Consider the following 21,220-nt stretch of genomic DNA (forward strand, 5'->3'; position numbering starts at 1 on the left):
CCTGTAACAATGTGTTATTTTTAGTATATATTATGCTATTCATTTTAGTCACTTAAAACTAAATGGTGATATTAAAGACAAGGGATAATTTGCAAGTAGACCTTTTCCTTTTGGTTTCTAAGAATAATTTAAATTCCTACATTTTAAACTATGTGGTAATAAGGGAAATATTTCAGTCCTGTTTAATGTATGACATATTTTTAAAATAGCAGCTGTTAGAGCCTAGTAAATAGATGGAAACATTCATGGGGCGCCTGGGTGGCGCAGTCGGTTAAGCGTCCGACTTCAGCCAGGTCACGATCTCGCGGTCCAGGAGTTCGAGCCCCGCGTCAGGCTCTGGGCTGATGGCTCAGAACTTGGAGCCTGTTTCCGATTCTGTGTCTCCCTCTCTCTCTGCCCCTCCCCCGTTTATGCTCTGTCTCTCTCTGTCCCAAAAATAAACGTTGAAAAAAAAAATTTTTTTTTAAATAGATGGAAACATTCATATAAATTTTAGTTTACATTTTACCAATGACCTTTCCTTCTGTAATTCACATACCATTTTATAAATAAAGCCAACATGGTCACTGATTTTAACACGGAAGTTTATCTACATCCATAACTTAAAGGCACATACAAATTATGAGAGCTTTCCAAGATATGAGGAATGACATACTTCTAGAAACAGTAGGTTGGATGCATGAAAGTAGGAAAATATTATTATCAAGGTGAGGTCTGAATACTATACAAAATTAACAATAAATTAATAAATGAAGTGTTTGAGGGATGCCTTGGTGGCTTAGTCGGTTATGTATCCAACTGTAAATTTCACCTCAGCTCATGACCTTGCAGTTCATAGGCTCAAGCCCCTCATCAGACTCCCTGCTGACAGTGCAGAGCCTGCTTGGAATTCTCTCTCTTCCTTTCTCTGCCTTTGCCCTGCTCACACTCTCTCTCTTTCTCTCAAAATAAATAAATAAACTTTAAATGAATTAATAAACTTCAAAAATAAATTAAATGTGTAACAATTATTTTTAATTTCTAATATTTAAAAATACATATTTCCTTAACAAGATTAACATTTTAGTGAATTTTGGCACACTGTATTGAAGAAATTCAAGACAAAGTAAAACTAAATACTAAACATAAAATGTTACAGGCATTTATCACAAACTATTCACCCTCTTATTATAATTTTACTGCAATGAATTATGTCAAAATATACATATAAACTAAATTGGAAACGTACATCAACAAATTGTATGATAAAGTGTCTCCTTTGTCCATCAGAATATACAGAAAGGACATATTCACCAGGTTTCCCATGACTTTCTCGCACCAAGAAGTCTCCTTGTTGTTTTAAAAGTTCTTGTGCTTCTATTCTGGGAATTGCACCGTGGTACCAGTCCTGTTCTGCCAGGGGCTTCTCACTTATGGAGACTGCATCAGAGTACTTGAGCAAACATTGAAAAAAAAAAAAAGAAACAAATTAGAGAAAATAGGAATTCTTGCTGGTAAAATTTATAGTAATTATAAATACTTCTTACTTATGTTCCTCCTTTTAGTTAACTGACTAAAAGTCACATAATGAATCTGAATTTTTCATAATTAAAAAGATATGTATCTCCTGGAGCACAATATTAGCATTTAGTGTTGGAATTTATAATCTTATTCATCATATCATAAAGTAAATCCATAGATTTAAAATTTACCAACCAGATAATTACGATAAAAGGGGTATTATCAGAAAATTGTCACAAAACGACTTCATTTTCATTTAAATTAAAAGTTGAGTTAATTATTTTTATGGGAAAACTCTCAATGACGTGGGCGGTAGACTGCCCATATGCTATATTTTAGAAGCAATGTCTAAGGCTTTATTAGATGCTGCCCTGCTGTTATACCTTCCCATTCTTGCTCTCTTTTCCCTGACTTCCTTAACCATTACCTCTGCCACATGTCTGGTCCTGACCCTGGAGAGCAATGGCCAATAAAGCCTTAGGAGATGCAGTATCATTGAAAATCACTAACATGAAATTACAAACATGTGGCAAAAACAAGGGAGGAATATTAGCCATAAGCATGGCAGGAAACGCCATGAGCATGGCAAAATTATCTGTTATTTTAGGAGGTTTCAAATGCTAATACCGAATAACAGATAACTAAAGAACTAATTATATCTCCTTGAAATTTTCTAATTGGTAATAGATGGAAACGGTTTCTAGTTACAAGTAAAAGGTACGTTTTTATTATCCAAAGAACTAAATTGCACTGGATGGTTAAGAGTACTCTATGGCTGAGGTACAAAAATGTGCACCAACTCTTAGGATTCTTAGAACACAATATGCACAATGTCTCATAAGAAAGTAATTTATAAATTTCCTCAATTGTATAAATTGGAAATTAGAATTAATAATAAATGAAAGGCAAATACTCATAGATAAGGTTTCTCAGGCTGACATGATGAACTGTATATAGGGACAGAGTGTGAATCTTTGTGGTAAATGAAAACTAGTTCTGAAGACAGTCTTCATTGTTTTGTACCACTGAAGAGGCCCAAAAGATATTGGTACAAGTTCTATTTTATATGATCTAAAACCCATCATAATGATTAAAAAAAAAGAACCCTGAAAAATCCCAAATAGACTTCAAAGAAGAGTTCACATTTTGGTTTCTATTACTTCCACTTATGATATACTTAATTCCTTTACTATATACATGGTATGACTTACATGAAAATTTTTTGTAAGGTAAACAAGACTCATTCTTTTAGTACTAATTATGATTAAATAATATTTCAAGAAAATTTTAATCGTGTTCCCCAAAACGGATTTAAAGAACAAATTACATAAAGAACCAGCCACAACTATGAGATAACAGTGCCTTTAAAGACCAATGCATTATCCACACAAAATTAACTCTTTGTGTATACTGATATTAAGAGTTTATCATTCTTAAAGCAGGTCGCCAAAATTATTAAATATATCTTTCCCAAAATTTTATCACAGCGTATCTCACTATAACAAACACCAACATTTTTACTGCAATAGAATATTTCCAAGCACTGCCCATGGCAAAAATTTTTTTTCATAAAAAATCAATAAAACAAGAAATTCAATGTCACCTCTTTGCAAAGAACTTGTTTTTATCATTATCTTTCAAGAAGGTCTACCTATTAGAAAGGCATCGCAAACAAGGATGTCACGTGCCTCATTCCTTATCCTATTCAACTTATCCTCCCAAATTTTGATTTATTTAGAACTGGAAAAATGCAGAGCCTGGAGTATTCATTAAGTCAGAAAGGCATTTGAAGCACAAAAACTGAGCTAACACCAAGAAATTCATTTAAGGATTTGAATGTGAAGAATCTCTTTGGGGGGAAAAATCATCCTGAAAGAACATCTAAGTTTGTTTATTTGTTTGCTTTAAAAAAAAGAAGTGAATGGGAAAGAATTTATATTACTATTTCACAGGGATTATACACCAGTTGTTTGGATTTATTAGTTTCTTTGAAATAAGGAGCTGCTGTTCCCCAGCTCCTAGACAATATAAACTGTAAGCTGAACTGTGAGTGTGCATGTGAACTACACATATGTAGGAAAGCCCCCACCCATCCCCTGTCTGGGTCTATCAGGTTTTACAGGGACTTCTCTGCAAGCATTGGAAGGAATCTTTTTATTAATATAATTTTAATTAAATTCCAATACAATTTTGCAAGCTTGTTAGTAATAGAAGGTAGAATGTTTCAGCAACAAAATCCAACATCCCAAGAGCTGTCATAATCACATCACAAAGGAAATGAAGCTTTTTACTGCAAATATCAGTAGGGAAAGATTTTTCCTTGTCAGTAAGTTATCTAAAAATTTTGCCCAAGATATGGGGAGGAGGGGGCTTCTTTTTAAAGTTATAATTAATCCAATACAATTACTGAGTTATACTTGATAAGACAATCTTTCCTGATTAATTGGGCTAGCTGTTTAGTTATTTTCTCTGGGCCTGGTTCTTAAAGGATAGTCCAGTAAAAACATACTGGGATTAGTCAAATCAAATAATTGGTATAAATGAAGATGCAATGGGTAGTCAATACTAGAAAATGAAAATATTTTTTTTCTTGAGGAAAGAATAAGAGCCTATTTTTTTCTTATCCTATTTCAGGATAATTTTCAAGTATGTAAAGAAGATTTGTATGCCTTTATGTCAAACATTTCAGTGCCATATGAGCTCCTTTTTGAGAAGTAAAGAAAAATATTAAAAAAAAAAATCAAGAGTGCGTGGCTGGCTCAGTCGGTAGAGCATGTGACGCTTGATCTCATGATTGTAGGTTTGAGCTCCATGTGGGGTGAAGAGATTACTTAAAAAAAAATAAAATCTTAAAAAAAATCAAAGTCTAGATTCTATTAAAATTAGGCACCGAAGAAATGATTAAAAAAAAACAACCTAAAGTAAAACACCATGGAAAATATATAAGTAAACCTCTCAAGGAACTTGAAGAAGCTAAGTAAAACTTCAACACAAACATAAAAATGATTAATAATTTTTTAATTATAAAAATGATATTTAAGTACCTTTTCTATTCTTATATAAATTTAGCCATTAATTTAATAATCTAAGTAAAGAATTATTTCAAATCTAATTTAATATTACATTTGGGTGAGACCAAGTAACTCAGGATTTTAAACATTTCTCAAAAATTCCATAAAGACCCCTTTAATTTTATCACTGGAAAATTTGAGATTAGGAATCAAACATCATACACTCAGAGGTAAGAGAATCACCAAACAGTTGCAAAAGGTTGGAAAAGGTCTATTGAAAAGGAATCTGCCTGGTGGTAGTAAAAGCTATTTTCAGTGAAAGAAAAATGTAACCATAGGTAGAAAATATATTTTACATCATTTAGAGTTTGACAGTTGAATAAAAACATAAAATGAGAATATGAATAATAATGTTCTTCTTGCCACATTTTTTTTCAAATTACTAAATAATTCCATTTTGAATTTATTGAATGAGTTAACTCTTAAAACAACGAAAAATAAAAAATAGCCCAGGTATTTGATCTTAATGATCATTGCCTCAGGCTAGACAAACAGGATGTAAATTAAATACAGCAGGGTTCTGTCTTTATAAGGCACTAAGGTCTATCTGTATTCTACAAATTCCAATGTTTTTAGCAGTAAGGTAGAACTTACCACTTTTTTTCATGCACTGATATCTTTAACCAAAATAAAGGTACTTCACCTAATGTTTATCTTCCACAATGAAACTAGCAACAAAACTCTTACTCACAAATTTCTTGATTTGTTGTACTTTTTGAGAACCTGAGTTTGTTTAGTATTTAGCTAATAATATAACTGTTGCCTAGCATCAAAACTAGGCAGAATTACATGCTGATCAGATTTGCATTCTAATATAATTCTTTCCAAAACTTTACCTAAAAAGATAGACAAGTAGGCCAAACTCAAATATTAGCCTTACTTCCACAACTTCCCATTTCCTTGATTGCCTTTTTGTGCACCTTCTTGGATCTTTCATAAGAGACACTATCTCTAGCAAAATATATTTTCTAAAAGTCTTTCATTTTTGTTTTAATGCTTCTGCTTCCTCCTATACCTTCTGATTTGCTCTGACTTTTTTTTCTTCTTTAGTTCCCGTACTCTTCTTCTCTTTATTAGTAATCATTTTCTGTCTTCACTTTAGTATTTTTATCCATTTGCTTTTTCCAATTGTACTCATGACTCTCATTCATCCTCTTTTATCTGATCATTTCACTGCATGTTTTCTACACTTTTATTTTTTCGTTAACAAATATTCTTTCCTTAAGCTCATACAATATTATATATACAATGTGCCACAATATCACTAATAACACATTTAAGTCAATTAACTGTATTCAGTGCTAATTTCATGTTATACATATCAACTAAAACTATTACCAGATCATTCTAATAACTCATATCTCAGGAAATTTAAATGTTCATCATCAAGTTGCGATTGCTTGTGAAGAATACAGTATCAGTCTGACATGATCAGATCATTGCTATAAGCATTTGCTCAAACATATAAAAGAAGAGGGTGCCTGGGTGGCTCAGTCGGTAAGCATCCGACTTCAGCTCAGGTCATGATCTCATAGTTCATGAGTTTGAGCCCCGTGTCAGGCTCTGTGCTGACAGCTGGAGACTGGAGACTGCTTCAGATTCTGTGTCTCCCTCTCTGTTTCTCCCTTGCTCCCACTCTGTCTCCTCTTTCTCAAAAATAAATAAGCATTTTAAAAAAAGGTCTTAAAAAAACAGATATTTGCTCTCTATACAGTAAAAGTATAGGTTATAGAAAATAAATCTGATAAGTCTTTCTTAAAAATTATGTGTGATAATGATTCAAAACTAGCAATTCGGAGAATAATACTTAGTTTTCCTAAACATAACTGGACAGTAGAATTCAGTGTATGTATGGCAGTGATACGACGCAAGAATTTTTATTTTTATTTTCCCTTTTTTCTCATTTTCTACATCTTAGTGTCTGGGGGACAGGAGTGACTACAAGGAGGGGAGATAAATTAAAACCATAAGAGCAAACGAAGACAACTGAAGTTTAAAATATATAATATTTAACCTGAATTTAACAATATGCATTGTTAAAGGAAGTACAAGGTTGCTTTCCTAGGCTTAAAGGAGAACACTAAAGAACACAAGCACTTTATTATGTTATGCTTGAAAAAAACTGCATTTCCCTATGCCAATGGTGGTAGCTAAGCATTATAATACTACTAGCATTATATCGCTGTATGACTTAAACATAGCTGAACTATAATTCTCTAATTTTTTGAAAAGAAGCGAGCAAGAAAATCTTATTTGCTATATTATTCTATATAATGGAAGCATATCTTTATTTTCCAATGTTCTTATTTTCTAAACTTTAGTATGAAGTGATTCTAAAATTGAAATAGCATATACGCCAATACAGTATGGAAAAATATGAAACTTAAGGAGGCAAGAGTTGAATAATTTAATAATTCTTCTGAATTATTAAGAACAGTTATTTGGACCAAGATGTGCTTTATTCTGGTTTTAAAGTACATTTTTCAGAGAGTGCTACTATTAGAAAGGCATTATACACTTCATAGATCAGTGATACAACTAGTACTCACAAGGGGTTGTAAGATGGAACAAGTTGTTTGCTCCAACACTTGCTAGGGAAATCCTGTAGTAAAAAGAGGGCTCTGAGAAAGGGAAGTATTCTTGATATGGCTACAACAGATCTCATTAAATATAATGTGGCTCTAAGACTTACAATGGAAATGGACATGCATGGTTACAGTAGGCTTCCAGATTATGCAATTGATCCTAATATCTCTGGCCCTGACTTCAGAAGCAGTCTCTGAGAAATAGTTCTTAAAGCAAAATTATAACCTCCTGCAGCATGGGGAGATGCTGGATGTACAGTAGTTCTCTGAGTCTAGAAGTACTAATGATTGGTTATTTCAAGCTTTTAGCACATTGAGAAAAAGAACACATTCTTGCAGCTGTTATATTAAAATCTAATTAGAACTATTCTGATCATAACAATAAGTATTAAACATACACCATCAGATGCTATAATTCGATTAAAGCCAAATTCATCTATCACCTAATTATCTTACACTCTCCCTGCCATCAACATTGTTGATGGAAGTATTATTCCATGAGACTGTCTTCAAATAAGCTCTACATTGTAGCACACTATTAAGTATGTTGAAATAAATAGCTATGGCAAGTCCAATGGGAATTATAGAAAGATTAATACTAATTTCATTTCCCTATGTAAAATGTGATTAATTTCCTTATTTTATCTAAAATTATACTTATACTTCTAATTTTTATATGTTCATTTGAATAAAGAAACAGTGATTTCATAGTTGTTACTTTTTTAGGATTTTAAATTAAATGTTCCCACACACAAAAGAATGGATTTGGACCTCCGCTGTGTACCATATACAAAAATTACCTCATAATGGATCAAAGACCTATATATATAAGGCAGAACTATAAAACACTCATAAGAAAATAAAAGAGAAAATTTGTATGGTCTCGGATTAGACAACAGTTTTTTAGATATGACATCAAAAACATGTGCCAACAAAGAAAAATGGATAAGTTGGACTTTGTTAAAATTAAAAACTTTTGTCAAAGGCACTATCAAGAAAATAAAAAGATAATCTGCAAAATGAGAAGAAAACATTTGCAAAGTATATATCTGATGAGGGGCTTGTATGCAAAATATATAAGGGACACTTATAACTCAAGAATTAAAAAGCAATCCAATTGAAAAGTGTTCAAAGAAAATGAACAGTCTTGTCTCTGAAGAATGTATACAAGTGGCTAATAAGCACGTGAAAAGATGTTCAACATCTTAGTCATTAGGAATATGCAAATAAAAGATATACCACTTCACATCCACTAGTATGACTATAATTTTAAAAATTTTAAATAACAAGTGTTGATGACATTGTAGAGAAATTAGAACATCCATATACTGCTAGTGGAAATGTAAGAGTGCAACCACTGTGGAAAACTGTTGGGCGGTTCTTCAAAAACTTAAACATAGAATCACCATGACCCAGCAATTTCCAGGTATATAATGGAGAGAATTGAAAAATACATGTTCATGTAAAAACTTGTACATCAGTGTTCACTGCATCATTATTCCTAACAGCCAAAAAGTGGAAACAACCCAAGTTTCCATCAGCTGATGAATGGCTAAGCAATATGTGATAAATTCATATAACAGAACATTATCCAGTCATAAAAAGAATGAAGTATTGTCACATGCTACGACACAGATGAACCTTGAAAATATTATACTAATTGGAAAAGACTAGACACAAGAGGTCACATATTATAGGATTCTATTTATGTGAAATGCCCAGAACAGACATATCCTTCAAAAGTGGATTAATGATTGCCAGAAAATAGGAAAAGGAGAGAACTGAGACTAACTACCATTGGGTATGGACTATCCTATAAGGGAGATGGAAATGTTCTGGAAGCCAACAGTAGTGATAGTTGCACAACATAGTATACTAAAAACCACTAAGTGTACACTTTAAAATGGTGAATTTCATGTTATGTGATGTATACCACTATAAAATATTTTTAATATGTTTAACTATGTAATTTTAGTAAGTTTTTTTATAGAGAAAAAATCATTTAGAACAATAAAAAATTATTTCTGTTTTATATTTATCAAATAAGACTACTCTAAAAAATACCATATTGTATCAGAAAAAAATTTTAATTATGATTAAGTAGTCTCTAAGACTTAGATTATCACACTTAACACCTGAAACCTTCACATTCATACTAAGACTCAAGACCTCAATTACTCGTGTATTTGAGGGGAAAACCCCTCCTTCAAATAATGTTAAGATAACTAACATTTTAGAGAAAAGGTTGTGCACATCTATTCCTAGTGAAGAATAGCGTCATAAACCGCAGACTGCCTCAATCTTTTTGGTTCATGAGCTTACTAAATAAATCAGGGAATACCAAAGGGCACTTAACTGATAAAGCAATGATCGTCTTCAGCTTGAAGATGCACCAACTGGGCCCTGAGGAAGTGAACATTCTCTAGAATTCTCAGTTACAGAGAGAGCATTTTCTTAGAAGAAATGGGCATCTCATAGCTTTGAGAACGTTCATAATTTATGAAAAACCGATCACAATGTGTATTTGAATGAGGTACATGCTTTGTGGGAAAGGCACTTCAATTTATTTCAGCTAACAGCAGTTTGTTAACACCAAACTTTTACCTATGTCAGTCACTGTCAATTTGGTAATTTTACTTAAGAATAACGTAAAGACCATTTTTAAATGGAAAAAATAACATGTAAATACCTTCAATGATTAAAAAGCTATGATTTGTACCATTAATTCATTAAGATTGTGCATATTATGTCTGACGTAATTTTAGGATAGCCAACTCTATATAACGTCATCATTTTGAACTAACTGGATTTCTTCTGTTTCTATATGTAAATAAGCACGTCTTTCCATACATAAAAGAAAAAACCCTCTCACCCTCTAATCGACCCTGACTTATCAAAACAGGCTCTGGCTGGAGCCAAAAGCTGAAGTTCTCATAACTATGACCTTCAAAGTGATGTATGTAACTTGAAGCCTCAAAAGCCATGGCTGCATTCCTAGACAACTGTCTCCAGGGCATCCCAGGTTGTGGGGAAAACAAATGAACAAATATTGGGAGTGTTCGCCCATGTCCACTATCAGAGAATTCTTATTTTTCTGTCACTAGCTAAAACTTGAAGCTCTAAATTCCACTCTCCTAATTTTACACCTAATAACCCTGAAGATAACCTTGAGATATAATAAGCCCTCCTTCTCAAGCATGTAAAATAGTTTACTAAAGGAAAATTGGGCAGAGGGATCACCTTTCACAAATTAGCTCACCAATAAACTGCTACTAGTTGCTGGCAAACAGACCACTCACCTAAGTGAAACAAAGGTGAGTCAATGACAACTATGTCAAGTGTTTCACTGAACTATTTTCATGTTAAATAATTTTATGAAGTGCAAATGAGGTATTTGAACGTTTCCTTTTAAGAAGTGATGTTCCTTTTTTTTCCTCTTTTTGAAGAACAGATCTGAACATTTTCTTTTAAGAACATTTTTTTTCTTTTTTAAAAATGTTTTAAGTATTTATTTTCAAGAGCTCTTCTTTCTTTTCTTCAAATAAGTTATCAAAACCTGTCCTCATAGTCTCCAGAATTGGCCACAGATTCCTAATCAAGTCTCCTATACTTTATTTTGAACATCAAATCATAATAAATTAAGTCCTATGAACTACTATTTATCTGTGAAGTTGTAAGTCATTAACTTAAGAAAACAAGAGTAGGATATGGGTCTTAAAAGAGACTTACTCTATCATGCAGTTTTTGCCTATAATTATTTTTATTTTCATTTGCTATTAATGCCACAGGAGATGGTCTGATGAGTTCACAGCCCCTCCTTATTGCCATAGAACACTTGTGGATATCAGAAATGACAATAGGAGCATTGAAGGCTAACAATGAAGTAGAAAATCTCTTTTATATAAAAATATAATTTTCTTTCTTTTTAATTAAAATACCCGATGCTTTGCCTTAATTGTGTATAAAAAGAATGTTGCTTGAGTGGAATAAATATGGGAACCCGTGTTACATATTCAAAAGGAATCATAGCAAATAAAATCCAAAATGTGATATTTTACTAATCTATATTTAGGAAATACTTTGTTTTTCTAAATAAGACCAGGTCACATTATTTTAAACAGCTAAACTTTTAAAGAACAAGAAATAATATTAAGATATTATGAGGTAGAAACTTGGAAAAGATGGGAGGGAAAGCACATAATTAATTTGTACTGAATATTGTTGTTTTGATCATCATTCAATAAGACCATCATCTTAAAGCTCTATTGTGAATGAGGGATAGCTAGGAAAAAAAGTTTGATAATTTAATTTGAAAGATAATGAAGTAAGAAAAATACTTTAAAATTTTATATATAAACGGAAAAAGAATATACTTCATCTTGTTTGCCTATGGCTGTTGTTACCTAGAGATTTATAATCTATGCACCACAGTGTTATGCTAAACCCAAATTTCAAACAGACTTGAATAAAATTAAAATGTTTTTAAAAATATGAACATTCATATAAACTGATATTTTCAAAAATACATAGATAATAATTCCTATCATTAAAAAATGTTTCACTGGAGGGGCGCCTGGGTGGCGCAGTCGGTTAAGCGTCCGACTTCAGCCAGGTCACGATCTCGCGCTCCGTGAGTTCGAGCCCCGCATCAGGCTCTGGGCTGATGGCTCGGAGCCTGGAGCCTGTTTCCGATTCTGTGTCTCCCTCTCTCTCTGCCCCTCCCCCGTTCATGCTCTGTCTCTCTCTGTCCCCAAAATAAATAAACGTTGAAAAAAAAAAATGTTTCACTGGAAAATAAATTTTCTATGCTCTTCTTCTAATAAAGCCATAAAATACATAAAATGTTTCCTAGAATTATTTGTCTGTAGTACAGGAAGTCTGCAATAAAAGTTTATTTCTTTCCTCCCATATCAGTGTTACATGTAATTTTACTCTATACATATATGAATAGATTCATATGCATACAAAAAGCTATATAATGTACCTTGTTTTCTATTTGTAAGGACAAATTTACATATGATATTCACTGTTTACCAGAAAGAAGCTAAAAAAAAAAAAAAAGAGAGAGAAGAAAAAGAAAGAAGCTAGACAATGACTATTTTCAGTAGCACATAGAGTTCATCCTACTTACTGTTGAAGAGCCCAGTGCAGATTTTGGAGACCTAATTATTCCAGCAATTGAATGACGAATAGACTCAAACTTGGAGAGCCTCTCCTTTCTTTCCTGGAGAGATTAAGAGAGAAGCCTTTAGCAATAGTAAACTAGTTTACACACATCTATGCTGGGTATTTATGTATTTATCCACCGCTTACCACATCTTCCAACTAAATAAAACATAATCCTGAAATTTAAGATGACAAATAATCAAATGCATATAAACTATAGTTTTTTACTTTCCTGGTCCTTCAAGAAATGTCTTGATTTGGGGAGCAGTAAGAAAGAAATAAAAATTCATAAGAGGAGAGAAAATGAGAAATGCAAAGGAAATTCATGGGAATTTCATGGGAAATTCAAGTATTAACATGCAGGAGAAGAAAAAAAAAGACACAATTTAAAAGGAACCAGATTTCATCTAACACAGATCTAACACAGATTTCAGATAGCACTATAATTGTAAGGGATTTTCAAGAAAGAAAATAATAGGGAAAAAAGAGGAGAACTATACTGAACACATATTTTTAAACAGTGAATCCTAGGGCTACCTAAGTAGCTAGGAAATTTCACAAAGATTCGCACGATCATGATGACGATGAAGATGACCCGATCACTGGAGAAGGATGATGATGAAAAAGTAAAACAGGAAGGGGATAATGGTAGAACTCCACTAAGGGAAGTCAATCCAGACTGCTACTTGCTTTAGGATAAATATTTCCAAGTATCATGCACCACAGTTGAAGGAAACTTTTCCTGAAAATTTCATATCTTCAGATCCATTTAACAAATGCAAGTTAAGGGTTAGGTAAAAGGGTAGAAAAGAAGAAAAAGAAGAACAAAAATGAAAAACAGAAGGTAATAAAGAAGCATGTGTGAGGGCTTGTAATGGAAGGTGGTCAATTTTCCAATAATGACTACACTTCAACTGTTAATCAGTAGCAGGCAAAAGAACTCAAGACCTTATTGCCACATGCTGTATTTCCATGTCTTCCATCAGCTGTGATGCTCAATTTTCCTCATCCCTGGAAAATAACTAAAGCAGGCCACAAATAACATCTTCTGTTTCTTTTGTCTCTAACATGTTGGATATGTGTCTCTCTGTAGTAAATGCAGACATCTGTAGCCATATGCTCTCTGATAAACACGGTAGTTTCTGAAACTCAACTTCTGTCTCCCACTTCATTTACTTTTCATTCTAATAGTTGCAGTACTAATATTCTTTTCATTCTACAAATATACACATATTAATCATTTAAAATAATCTTACAAATGGTAACACATGTATAACACATAGCAATATATTTATATGTAGTATATATTATATGTAGTATATTTATATGTAGTAATATATTTATAGTATGTAATATGTTTACCCATATTTATATTTATAGTATAATGTATAATATAATGTGTTTTCATAGAGTGATTTAATTATATATAGCACACATACTGAAAAGTACTGTAGTGGCTATGGTTTTCTACTCCCCAGCTCAAGTGGGGAATTTCTACAAGAATTGTAAGAACTGAAAAGCACATGAGAGGTTATGCAGAAAAGTCAAAAATTCAGGGGAGATTTTTACTTATTAGAAAGCATTTTATTTGTATATGATTTAATAATATGCACGGAAACAACAACAGGAATTCTCCTCAAGCTACATCTTGGCATCAAATCTTATGACAGGAAAGATAACCATTTCCCCAAAAAACCTTTTGTTAATATTAGAAAAGAAATCATATTCTTAAGAAACCAACACCAGATAAATTTAACGGATAGGTCCAGGTTGGGGTAAAGAACACTTCAAAACCTGCTTCTTTTGTATTAAGTGGTATTGTGTGGTCAAAGGGATACAACTAATAAAAAATACATATCCTTTCCTTCAAAGGTACTCTTTAAGGATGCCTGGGTGCCTCAGTTGGTTGAGCATCCAACTCTTGATTTTGGCTCTGGTCATGATCTCACCGTGCATGAGTTCAAGCCCCACATCGGTCTCTGCACTGATAGTGTAGAGCCTGTTTGGGATCCTCTCCCTCTCCCTCTCTCTCCTTCTCCTCCATGCTCTCTCTCTCTCAAAATGCATAAATAAACTTAAAAAAAATAAAGGCACTCTTTAAATAGGTTGATCTAAAAAATGTATTATCACAAAACAATAAGTAGACGTTTAGTTTTCTTACAGGAAAAATTAAATACAAATAAAGTTTACACAAAACTTTAACCAGTGTCAGCTCACTTGGTGCCCAAATTTCCACAAATAAAACGTGAAACTCACTTGCTAAAGATAGTCTACATAGCATTATATATCAACTTAAATTATGGTCACATAATACCTCAGACTGTGCTGAATTCACTGACAGTTGATTTTTATATCAGTGAATTACAAGGCTATTTCAGAAATTAAAACTGAAAATCTTCCCTTCAATTACCACAGATACAGTGACTAATACTACCTGTAGGCCTGCTAGGGCTGGCATTGATGCACTCCTTTTGCCCACCTCAAGTTATGACAAGGTAAAGAACTTTCTCCAGATAATAAACACAAGCATTAGCTCCAGCAACAGGATGGCCCCTCACAGTGGAGGGAGTTGGGGGTCAGTGAAGGGGGGGGATATGAGGGGCGATATCATGAAATAATATTCTGATGAGATGCCCAGAAAAATGTCATAAGTGTAGCTGTAAACCTATCTTGAAAAAAAAAGTTCTAGATGAGGTATCAGTTTCACATCTCATTCAAAAATAGTTTTCATTTTCATTATTTTAAAATTAACTGAAGGGTCTCACAATTTCTGTCTCCCGCAGTCTCTCTCTCCATATATATATGAAAATGTTTCATAATAATTAAGTTTCCCTATTATCTATTTATAAAAAATAACTCTAAGAAACAATACCTAAACTACTTACAGTTCAAGTAAAACTATCCCTATCAGGTTTTGAAATTATTCTTCACTAAAAATCCCAAACTGCAATAAAAAGCAGGCTCTCAGGTTACCTCCATCATCCTCTGCTTACTGACGCACAAGCAAAGATAGAAAAGGCAAAAATCAAGACTTTGCTGATTGGAGTAACTGACAAAAATCAGCAGCTCTACCAAATGACAACATATGTACATGGCGTAGCAAGTTACAAATTAACGACTTGAACCAAAAAGCAGGTTAAGAGTTCTCAGAGCAAGGCTCCTAAAGGAAGCTCTAAGGTACAAAGAATAAGGTTTTGATGTCAGAAGGAATAAGGAGTATGAATGTGGGAAAATTACTTCACTACATAGGCTCTCAGTTTCTATATCAGCACACAGTACACTGGACTAGATAAAGTCTTCATTTCAAAATTTCTGGGACCATTATTCAACTCCCCACTCATGTGTATTGCATTGATCACTGGCAAAATTCCCAAAGAAGAGTTCCATGTATCAGGCTGGCTAGTTACCAGAGTTACCTCCCTTAGAGCCTTAAGTCACATTCTCCCTGAGGCGTCCTCAAACTTGACCTCTGAAAACGTGAGACATGCCACAGGGACGTGTTTTATGCTAATAATACATCATTAAAATAATAACCAAATATTATTTCTCACAGGCTTCTGTAAATAATGCCAATCTAATAACATTCTTAGAAGGAACAATGAAAGTAATTATTTGGCCCTATAGGAACAGTCAGATACATATTCAAATCAGGAGGCAATAAGGATCAAGAAAAAGATAACATTCATGCTAAGCTCCAGGCTGAGTGCCAAATATCTTTGAGACTACTTATGCAAAGCAGCCATGAAATTTGGAGGGATTTTGTGAGAAATAACCACAGGAAAATTATGACCCCAGAGAAGATTGTCTCCTGAAAAAACTTCTAGTCTGTGGATAAATGACTCCATAATGTAAATGAAATACTGCAAGTATCGATATGTCCTTCATAAAAAGGAATGCATTTATAAATAAACAAATAACTTAGTCTTCTGCAGGTGTTGATTTGCTGGGGAGAAGGAAGAATACAGAGTTTTTATTTCCATCAGGATATAGAATTTAAATACTGAAACAGTTTGTAAATGATTTATTTTAGCAATTGGGGTCTGACTGGAGACAAATCATTTAGAAGCGTTCACTGCCTAGTAACCTAGTTTGTCATGCTGTTTTTCTTTGATGCTTGCATATTAAGAATATTTATTAAAAGAAAGAAAGACTGCTTGCTAAGCCAACCATTTTCATATTCTGAAATAATGAAATTGGAAACCAAATGTGCAAAACGAACATTTGAATGATTATTAAGATTTTGTCTTAAAATAACAATGCTAAGAAAATTTACAGTATAATAGAACAGAGTTCACTGAAACTGAGGGTGTAAAATGTCATATTGTTCTTCTTGCTTTCTTGACCGTATATCTCTTAACTAAGATGTCTCTAGGGAAACAAGACCCAAGCAAGACCCAAGCAAGAGGCTAGACTCCTCTTAACTGAGGTTCTGCCTGTAAAACAAGTAAGGGACATAATAAAGCAAGACATGTATCTTATTTGCTTAAACGAGTAAGACAAAGAATGCATTAAAATGAGAGCAAAAGTACTATTTCATTAGAGGTCCCTGTGTCTAGAAGTCGAGGCACTTTGCCAACTCCAGCCACACTTGCACAAACTCCCGAGCTCACCACTCTATTTACCAACTTGACCAATGTCTCTTCAGATACGGTTTTTACTCCTGTCTCTTTCTCTCCTCTCCTTAGACTCTAAGGATTCATTACGTGTATGTTCATTCACGTATCACCTCGTGATCTCAAATACTGTTTTTCTTTACCATTTTGTTCTAGTTTGGATACTTTCTATCAACCTGTATTCACATCTCAGTGATCTACTACTGATTCCATTTAATAAATCCCTTAGTTCTAATATATTTTTCATTTCCAGAATTTCCATTTTTATAGCATCAAAATCACTGCTGTGATACCCCCATCTTTCACACACGTTGCCCATGTTTTCTACTAGATCCCTTAGCGTTTTAAAAACAGCTAAAGACATTGATAATTCCAATAACGAGGCCACCTGCCTCTGTTTCTTTTCTTAGCTGTGAGTCACATTTCTTATTTCTCTATTTCTCTTTTTAGTGTTGCATACTTTTTGATTGTGTGCTGAATGGTTTGTATAAAAGAACAGCAGAATCTGAATCCAATAATATTTACCTCAAGAAAGACGAGCATATGCTCCCTTTTCTGTCACGCTGCCAGGTTGGGGCTATAGGTAACAAGCTGGGTCTGGCCTTTGTTGCAATTTAGTTTGAATCAGTTCACCACCAGCTTCAAACATTCTGAGAGCTAGATCAGGAATTTCCCTTCAGCTAGGAATGGAATCTGAGCCCTGACAAGATTCCAGTATCCGGATTAAGCTTCAAAGTCAATCCATCAGCTTTAGGAACTATAGATGATCTCTCCAAGCTTTGCAGTTTCTTTGGGGGAGTGTTGGGGGAGAGCTAGAGAGCTCTCTTTGCTTCACACCCACTACTGTATGTATCTAAGAAGATACCTTACAGCCCTTACATATGGTCTCCTGTGACTTTCCATATCCAAACTGGATACAGAAATTCATATGCATTTTATAAGACAAGTAATCTATTAGTCATCTTTTTATCAGCCTTTATTCACAAACCAAGAAAATGTACAAAGATACAAGTCAAGGATCTTCAGTATGACAAAGAAAAAAGCCATTCATTCATCAAAAGTTACAGAGACTTGTGTCCGACTACCATTTTCCAAGGTAGTCAATTACCACAAAAGGCCTTCAGAGTTCGAGTCTATACTCCTCAGAAGATCATTTGAAGGCTTAAACTTCACTCAACTAAAAAGTATTCATTCTTATTATTTTGGTTTGGTTGGTTTTCTTTTGTTTATTGCTTTTGGGGAATAGGGAAGATGAGTTAGACTGGTTTTGTATTTGGAGCAGAAGACCTTTGCCGGATATTATAAAGTCTACTATATATATACTTCAGTTTTGTATAAACTATGTTTTAAGTTTCCAACTTCATCTAAAAAGTTCCCTGAATGGTCTCACTTTTTCGTATCTCATACGTGCACATGCATCAGTAATCCTGCTCTCAGTTCAGAGAGCCTTTTGTTACTGGAAGTAGTAACTGGGAATGGTTAGGAGTTTTAAGGCCTCACTCAAGATTTTATTTATTAGAAACAGAAACTGTGGGACCTAAAAAAGAAATCCCAAGATTTAATTAAAAAAAAACAGAATAGGGGCGCCTGGGTGGCGCAGTCGGTTAAGCGTCTGACTTCAGCCAGGTCACGATCTCGCGGTCCGCGAGTTTGAGCCCCGCGTCGGGCTCTGGGCTGATGGCTCAGAGCCTGGAGCCTGTTTCTGATTCTGTGTCTCCCTCTCTCTCTGCCCCTCCCCCGTTCATGCTCTGTCTCTCTCTGTCCCAAAAAAATAAAAAATAAACGTTAAAAAAATTTTTAAAAACATAATATAATAAATTTTAAAGACAGGAATGTGGTGCTTATAATATTGCACATCTATTACCAGCAAATAAAATCCAACCAGGAGATCTGTATTAGAAGTCCATTGGGTACCAGGCACTTGTCTCACCCTCAGCCCTCTGAGAGAAGTTGCCACATTATAGGACTATCGGAATTGACTGCCTGAGAATGAGGTCAGTACAACAGAGGGTGGAGCTGAGGAAATGATGACAGACAAATTCTTCGTGACATGGTTGGAATCTCTGGATCTATCCAGGTACATGAGTAGATAAACTCTCTTCTGTGCTTTAACTATACTGCCTTGGTTGACTATTACATGGAACCACTACAGCAGAGTTTCCTAGACTATCTACTAGCAATTAAAGATTTCCAATAAACAATTATAAAAGTCACAATTGTCACTAACAATATACTAACTTACCTTTCTATGTTTTGGACATATATTTACTTTTAATAGAAAAACAAACCTTCTGATATTGAAATACACTAACATAATTATAAATTCTTTGTAAAAAACACTTATTGTCTTATGTTGTATTTTGTTGTGATAATTACTTTTGTTTATTCCTATTAATTTAACAGTTTCAGCACATGAAATTCAAAATAATTGCTCAACATGTTTGGAAAAACCCTTGTTTGGATGATTAACAGATGTTATACCACAAAAGGTTCAGTAGTCCCATAAATTTTAGAACTGCTCTATTAATCAAATTTAAATAGGTTTCTTAGATGCAGTATGCCTCAGAGCCTTAGTCACACATTAGTACATGTACTCTTTTTGGGAAAGAAATATTATTCTGCAAAATTCATTTTCAAGAAACATTATCACAAAGCTTTCATTCTGTGGGGTTAGAAGGGGAAACATTTTCTTCTACTTTACATCACTCATGGCTTCTTGGATATTATCATCACATGTAACAGCTCCAAATTAACTAATGAAAGCACCTCTCTTTCTGGTCACAATCTCTTACCCCATTAGTTTGCTTTCAACCAGTACCACTATCACCATTTTTCAACCTCACTGGACCCTAAAGCTTTGAGTCTTCTCGTTTCTCCCAATCAATCACCTTTCCTTTCTTCTCTTCTCTCTTTATCTAACTGAGATGCCATGATATACCATTTCAGTGATGCTCTTGCCAATACTCTAAATCCTGTGCTATTCTATCTCTTAGTTGCACCCATGTAACAAACCCCAAATCTGGATAGGTGGATAGATCCAACTATCTGCTCTCTCTGAGTATGCACTCAAGAAATTCATCACAGCTGGAGAGAATCACATGATTATTACTTTCTAATGGGTCCCAAATATCTGACAGTACCTCTACATTTCTCCAGCCAACTCACTTCTTACTCTCCCACTGTTATTGTCAAACATTTCCCACTCTTCTTGTGCCTAAAACTGCCCCATTCTACCCCCTCCAGCTTCTTTAGAAAGAAACTACAAGTCAGAAATCCCTTTATCTTGCCTTTTCAGATCTACAGATCTATTATTTCTCTTCCCTTCTAATCTGTTTCCCCATTTGGAAATATGGAGCTGTCTCTCATTTGTGGCTGACCTCTCTACTACTACTCTGTATTTCATCCCCTCCTGCTCTCCCAATAACATTAAACATTACAAGAACCTAAAAGATCTCTTTCTCTCTGAAAACTTATTTTTTTTTCCTATTCCATCAGCTTTTATACATGTTTAAATTGCTCTTATAGGAAAAAAAAAAAGGAAAAGCAGTAAGGGAGAAAGGACAGAGAAGGGTAGGGAAGGAAGGATGAAAAGAGGAAGGGAACTGCTCCCTTCAGCACACACCCTCCTCCTGCTACTGCTTCTTCTCCATAAACAAAATTCCTGAAAGAGTTATCTATGCTTCCTGTCTCCACTTTTCTCTCCTCCCACTCATTCCTCAATCAGCTCCCATTTCACTTTCATCTCATCACTCAAGCAAAGCACATGCTTTTAAGAAACTCAACAAACTTCATTTTACTAATCTGACAAAGGACATTTCTTACTATTGTACTTGACCTCATGGAATAATTCTCCTCTATTGACCATATACTCTTACATGAAACATTTATTGCACTGACCCACTCTCCCCCTACAGGCAAAACATGGTCATGTGCTTTCAAGATCCACTGGCTTCTGGTATCCTCTCTCCTCACTCTATACTTCCTCCCTAGGTAACATTTTACATGTTCCAACTTCAATTACCACCTAAGCCAAGCCCACTCAGAATTTAAATCTCCAAATGAGACTTTACCATTGAGCTACAATCCTATATATGTGCGCGTGTGTATATATATATATATATATATATATATGTATATGTATATATATCTATCTATCTTATATATAGATAGATAGATAGATATATCCTATATATACTAATATACACAGGCACATACCTATATAAATAGGTATATATGTACATATACATACATATAGGATATATATGTGTATATATGCGACTTCTCT

At 34.0% G+C, this 21,220-nt stretch overlaps 1 protein-coding gene across 4 annotated transcripts in view; it reads right to left on the minus strand.

Annotated features, from left to right (window-relative positions):
* The window catches only part of FER (FER tyrosine kinase), a 437,513-nt gene that overhangs the window by 230,733 nt on the left and 185,560 nt on the right, over window positions 1-21,220 (minus strand). For all 4 annotated transcript variants that reach the window (XM_040447039.1, XM_040447033.1, XM_040447048.1 and 1 more), the window contains 2 exons: window positions 12,288-12,380; window positions 1,229-1,432 (listed from right to left, as the gene is read on the minus strand). In XM_040447039.1, the coding sequence (XP_040302973.1) occupies window positions 1,229-1,432; window positions 12,288-12,380 (297 nt within the window). The remainder of the gene's footprint in view (window positions 1-1,228; window positions 1,433-12,287; window positions 12,381-21,220) is intronic.

Source organism: Herpailurus yagouaroundi, unplaced genomic scaffold (genome assembly GCF_014898765.1).
Source record: "Herpailurus yagouaroundi ecotype Mexico unplaced genomic scaffold, PumYag 29, whole genome shotgun sequence".
NCBI classification, from domain to species: domain Eukaryota; kingdom Metazoa; phylum Chordata; class Mammalia; order Carnivora; family Felidae; genus Herpailurus; species Herpailurus yagouaroundi.